Source organism: Osmerus mordax, chromosome 14, assembly GCF_038355195.1.
Source record: "Osmerus mordax isolate fOsmMor3 chromosome 14, fOsmMor3.pri, whole genome shotgun sequence".
Lineage (NCBI taxonomy): Eukaryota > Metazoa > Chordata > Actinopteri > Osmeriformes > Osmeridae > Osmerus > Osmerus mordax.
The window spans coordinates 3,852,057-3,858,056 of NC_090063.1; the positions used below are offsets into that span (position 1 = coordinate 3,852,057).

At 43.4% G+C, this 6,000-nt stretch overlaps 1 protein-coding gene across 1 annotated transcript; it reads left to right on the forward strand.

Moving 5' to 3' along the window:
- The first annotated feature begins 549 nt into the window (after window positions 1-549).
- tmem174 (transmembrane protein 174) lies at window positions 550-1,924 on the forward strand. Its single transcript, XM_067251073.1, has 2 exons — window positions 550-1,205; window positions 1,807-1,924. Exons 1-2 carry the CDS (start codon window positions 550-552, stop codon window positions 1,922-1,924), a joined length of 774 nt encoding a protein of 257 aa, XP_067107174.1.
- The last annotated feature ends 4,076 nt before the right edge of the window (window positions 1,925-6,000 follow it).

Consider the following 6,000-nt stretch of genomic DNA (forward strand, 5'->3'; position numbering starts at 1 on the left):
TCTACCACAAAACATTTTAAACAAGAGCATCATTTATACATGGCACAATTATTTTCTTCAAGTCTGTTTTTCAAGTCACAGCCCAGTATGCCTGTGTGCCTTTCTTCAGGCTCTGAGTTACTGTCCTGGTTGAACTTTATCCCATCTAGAAACCTTAACTAAACCTCCCTCATCCATTGATGAAAATGACAAGTATGCAGAGTCATAACGTCCAGAGGTGTCCAGAGTTTGTCTTCACGAGGGGTTGACACTTAATGTTTGAACGCACTTAGGAAGGGACGCTGCCCTCTAAGGCCTTAACAGGAATGGGAACATCGAACCATGAGGTACAAAGGACCAGCACTGTGTAGATTAACCTGTAACTACTTTGTCTTGGGTTAACCAGTGCCTCAATGGACGCACTCAGGAGTTCAACCTGCAACTTGTGATTGAGGGAATGGCTGAACGCACACAAACACACACACACACACACGCTGCAGTGGCAGCCTCTCCTGGATCAGACCACTTGGGCTCAAGAATCGACACGGCCTCTTCAGCATCTTGGAGAGCATGCTGGGGCAGCAGTCTCTGGCCGACCCTGCCCTCAGCACCGTAGCCTACGGGGTGGACACAGGCCGTAGCGTGGACGTCATATCCCCCGGTGGCGTCCCTCTGACCATTGCCACCATCCTTCCCGGGCCCCTGGCCGCCGGTTTAGATGCCAGCGGCGGGGCCGCGTCGGACAGCGAGAAGACGGGCGCCACACTGCTGTTCTCTGGGATCTTCATGACCCTGGTGGGCATGACCTTCACGGCAATGGGCTGGCTCAACCTGGACCACAACCACAGCCAAGGCTGGAGCCAATTAATGGGGCCCATTCTCCTGTCTGTGGGAGGAAGCTTCGTCTTCATCAGCATCTGCAAGTTCAGGCTTATAACCTGCGGGGGATGCTCGGAGCAGCCGGACGAAGACACGGACGCCACCGTGGAGCAGATCGCACCGGGCCAATCGTTCCTGTTCAACAGCATCAATCAGCCAATCGTGTTCCAGGGAGCCGCAGTGATGCAGTACATCCCGCCACCGTATGCCTCCGTCACCCAAGACGCGAGCCCGGCCAATGCGGTTGCCCTAAACCTTCCCCCGCGGTATTACACGGTGTGTCCAGCGGAGAACCAGGGGTTCAACGCCGACGATGACATCACACTGAGCGCCACAACAGGCAGCAGGTAGGATGTGATGAGAGAGCACAAATAGGAGAAAATACCACAGCAAAATGTAAGTCTTGTCACCAAGCATTAGGATTAAAATGTTTTTTCAAACCCAGCCCAACGCAAACAATAAATTGCAATATGTTGGAAAAAAGGTTTATTTTGAGGAAAGAGAGTAGATATAATAACACGTACTGTTTTACTGAACTTGTTCATATAATGGCTGAGGAAGTGTTAGCCATTGCACTATTTGTTGTTGAGCATGGCTTTTCACAAGCAAAGCTAACAAGGAGGAACTCTTGTGTAACAAGTTAATGTTTGAGTGGGAAAATAACAAGTTGGATAAGTATTGTACTGCATATTGCCCCAAGGTTGAAGTTATTTTAACTGTTGAAATGTTTGGCCATTTTATATAGGCTAGTGTGTTCTACCACATTATAAGGCCTGGACTACATTCTGACAATGTACCTGCAAAGTGACATTCAAATGAGCTTGACCAGATCAGCCCGTGCTCATGATTTAATGGGGCCTACAGCATATCAGCATGCAGTGTTCATGATGTACCATACCAGACCTTCATGGTGTCCTCAGGATGTGTTATGTTTGATATTCGCCGTAGGTCGCGCGAAGAGAGGCTGGACAACGGAAAAGACTCCGATGACGACTGCACCTCTACCCGTCTTCCACCACCGTCTTATGAAGATATCTATCCATCAGTGCCGACTGACCACATGTAACGGGGCTCAATATGACGGCATGAACTACAGTTATTGTACTTTGACACAGAAAAATGCGCATTGTATAACACAACAATGATGAATACAGGATGGTCGGCATGCTTGCGCGCCCATTTGGACTAAAGTATTGACTGTGCACGTTATTGTTTCTGTAGTTGTCAGGCCTATCCGAAATAATCCACACAATATATACATAGGCTATATTTTTTTTTTTTACTTCATATGAATACACGTGTATTTATCAAGGGCATTGTATTTCTTAAATTAAACACAATAATTATCCAACTGAGCACTATAAATTGGTCCAACAGCTCCAAGAACTGTTATTATTCAATAGACTTCAATAAAAATGTCCTTGAGACGCAATGAAATGCACATTTTCCAAGTAGTTTCGAGCTTTCGTACCACGTAGCAAGATCTCCCCGGGCATATGCGGTAACTGAACCTTGTAGTGGAAGTGGTCTGACTCTAGGCATGTTTATTTTACATGCGGGGCGGAATTGAGTTAAATTCGACGTTACGGGCTGTTTTCCTTCAGGATTGAGACCTCAGTGGATTCGAATGTGTCTAAGACAGACGCAGGCAGTAAGGGCGCACCCCTGCATTAAGGTTCCCGGGCTGCCGCCGGTTAGACACAAGTGTAATTTAACCACATGGGGGCGGAATTGGAAGATTGAGGGAATCGATAGGTCGAGCTGTCACTGGGTCAGGACCGACGAGCTCTGTCGGAGAATATTAAACAAGACAGTTCACTGGTAGGCTAATTATTGGCAGCCGGAATAACAAACCAAAACAATGAATAAATAAACAATAACATAGTAGCTTAGAATATCCTATATTAAAAACGGGACTGATTATTAGGCTATTATAATAACTATTCTAAAGTAGTCGCTATACTTCAAAAATGAATAACATGTTACATTTAGATAGGCCTATGTAGCCTAACTTTATATGGCCTATCCAGACTAAGTTTTGGATATTTGTTGATATATGAAATAATTTATTGACATATAAAATAAATATACCCTGTAGCTTACGCCTATTTATTTTTAACCGTCAAAACGCACATTTACATAAGAAATATTTAGATATAATGGGCTATCGAATATTCGATGCTCTTAAGGTAATTCATTGAGAGTTGACGCAGAAGGACTCTGCCGGAATTATTATTTCACACCTACGATTACTGTTGTAGGCTTGTTTAGCCTATAGTTACTGTGGCGTGGGTCCAAACTATCGAAAATTAAGATCCATTCATTTCCAACGGAAATTAAAATGATTAGAGTCATTAGGCCTATTTTATGTTCGGGCTGATACTAATCTAAGCTTTCAAGAAATGTAGGCCCTATAAGTAATACATATTAAATCATCACAAGTAGGCCTACATGGCAAACAAAAACGTTACGTACATGAGTAAAGGATGCAATTAAAGACCAATACATGTAATCAACGATTCTGAAAAACGATGCCAGCAAAGTTGAAACCTGTTCCTTGACAGTGGGCTAATCACGTTTGTCCCTGGCAAGCACTCCTAGTCTCAGTGTATGCCCCCACTTCCCCAAACATCCATGAGCTCAAGATTTTGTATATATAAGCTAATAACAATTTGTTAACTTCAATAAATGTTCACTATTCATCTTCAAGCTCTAAAGCTACAGTTACAAAAAGGGAATTCGTTTGAGAAGGCAGGTGAGTCACCTCGGCTGGAACATGTGGTAAACTTTGGCCCTGAATAAGTGTGGGTTTCATTGGCTACTTAAAAACATTTAAAGCAGTCTTTACAGTTTTGAGTTGAAGCAAAATGAAGATAAACCTAACTCCAAGTGCAAATTCTTACTTCGAAAACAATTTTAAACCGTGCGCCAACCGGGACTTTAGTCTTTGTAGATGCATAAACCGCAGTGCAATGTGACTTCCATTAATTTTACTGCACAGTAAAATGCGGGTGGCCGACAAGGCCCATTATTTTACAGTTTTGTAGAATTTGCGCCGTTTTATGAAAGCCTTACGGAACACGTCAAACGTTAAACAACTCCAGAATTAAAGGGTTCCAGACGAACGCACAGACAATTCTACCACAATATCTCACGAGAACGTCGCTATCGACAGGCGATTAATTAGAGGGTTCTCTAAATGGAGATGAATGTGCTAATGATCGCAGGTCACGAGGGAACGGAGGTACACAAGGCCGGGAGCAGGCAGTTTGAATCACAAACATGTGATGATATCAAGTTCCCAAGTTCTAAACTAAGCATCTAATTGCTAGAATTCTGCACAAAACAAGTCATCAACAAATCTATACCAGACAATTGATTAAATTATTAATGTTTAACTACTACAGGAATCCCTAAGGGGTTATGGTAATACTAAACCTTCAGATTCGACCATGATTACTTAAATGATGAATAATATCAATACATACTCCAAGTTTAACACAGTGAAAAATAACATTTATCAATACTCTAAACATTACAGATGAAATGGATTGATTATGTCCTTAAAAGAAGCATTGTGCCAATATGCCACATTTAGTTGTGAACTGTTGATGAGGGATGTAAGAAAATTTACATTGGATCGCTGTGCTAATATGGGAATAATAATAATGAGTAATATGGTCACTGTGATGCTGTGTGTGTGTGTGAGAGAGAGAAACAAAGTAAACCCTTGTTGGCATATGTGGTAGAGCGGCCCATGCATGATGTCAGCCCTGCGTACATTACAGTACTGGATGTGTGTATACACAGTGTGTTCACGTGCACACACAAACCATTTTATTAAAGGCACATTGCAGAGGGCACAGAGTTGCCATCTTGCCATTAGTTATAATTATCAGTCTTTGATTCGTTGATGAGGGAGACACATCTGACATTTGACATTTGTATTTCTGTCTCTGGGTCTCTCACAACTATTTTTAGCAGCTAAAAGTGGCTCTTTTTAAAATAAGTTCCTGACGCTATATCAAAGTCTCCCAGCCTGCCAAAATGGTGGGCCAGCCCTATGCTTGTGTGTTTGTGTGTGTGTGTGCATGTGTGTGTGTGTGGGTGTGATGTGCTACGTCAGGGCATGAGGACGGGGGGACAAATGGATTCCATGTTTGCAGGAAAACACGCTGGAGGCACAGGAAAGCTTTGTTATTTATGAAGAACACGTGAAACCAATCAAATCTGAATTATCTTCCTGTTGTTCCAACTTTTGTCGTTTGCAGTTTTCAGTCGGCTTGCCAGCAGTGTCGCCACCCAGCGAGCAGGTCTGTGTCTGTGTAGAAAGAGAATGAAACAGTCACACATACACACACACGTGTTTGTTCGAGGAGCATCAGACAGTAAACCTCGAGGGAATCTGATAAATAGTCAGCCCACAGGAAATTATTTACAGACCTGCTCAGAATAATAACCCATTTACATACGCTTCCGCAAATGGAGCTGGGCTAAACACACACCACACACACACACGCGCACACGCACACACCCACCCCCCCACACACACACACACACACACTGACCTATCAGGACTGTGCCAGTGTGCTTGCTTAACCCATAATATATCTTGTGTTTTACTTGTCTAACATGCACACACACACTAACGCAAATACCTTCTTGGGAATTCAATATCACTTTTAGGGCAGCTTAAAGGATGATATTAAGTTTGTTAAAATGAGTATCTGTGTGAGAGATAAGCTTATGTGTGTAGTAGAGGTCCTATGGTAGGAGTCCTTTCATGTTTGTCTCTCACTAACTCAGCCAATCAACCTTGATAAACTCATTCCCTCTGTGTAGCAGCTCTCTCTCGCTCTCTCTCTCCCTCTCTCTCTCTCTCTCTCTCTCTCTCTCTCTCTCTCTCTCTCTCTCTCTCTCTCTCTCCCTCTCTCTCTCTCTCTCTCTCTCTCTCTCTCTCTCCCGTCTCTGAGTCTTTCCCAGACACATTTTACTACTTTGCCTCTGGACTTGGCTGTGTGTCTGTCTTTCCCTCTGGAGCAGGTGTTTCACTCATCTACTCTGGTAGTGTCAGACTTGAATCTCCAGAATACATACTAGAGTAGATCCCATTGTAGATCCCAGAGGGATCTTATCTAAGAT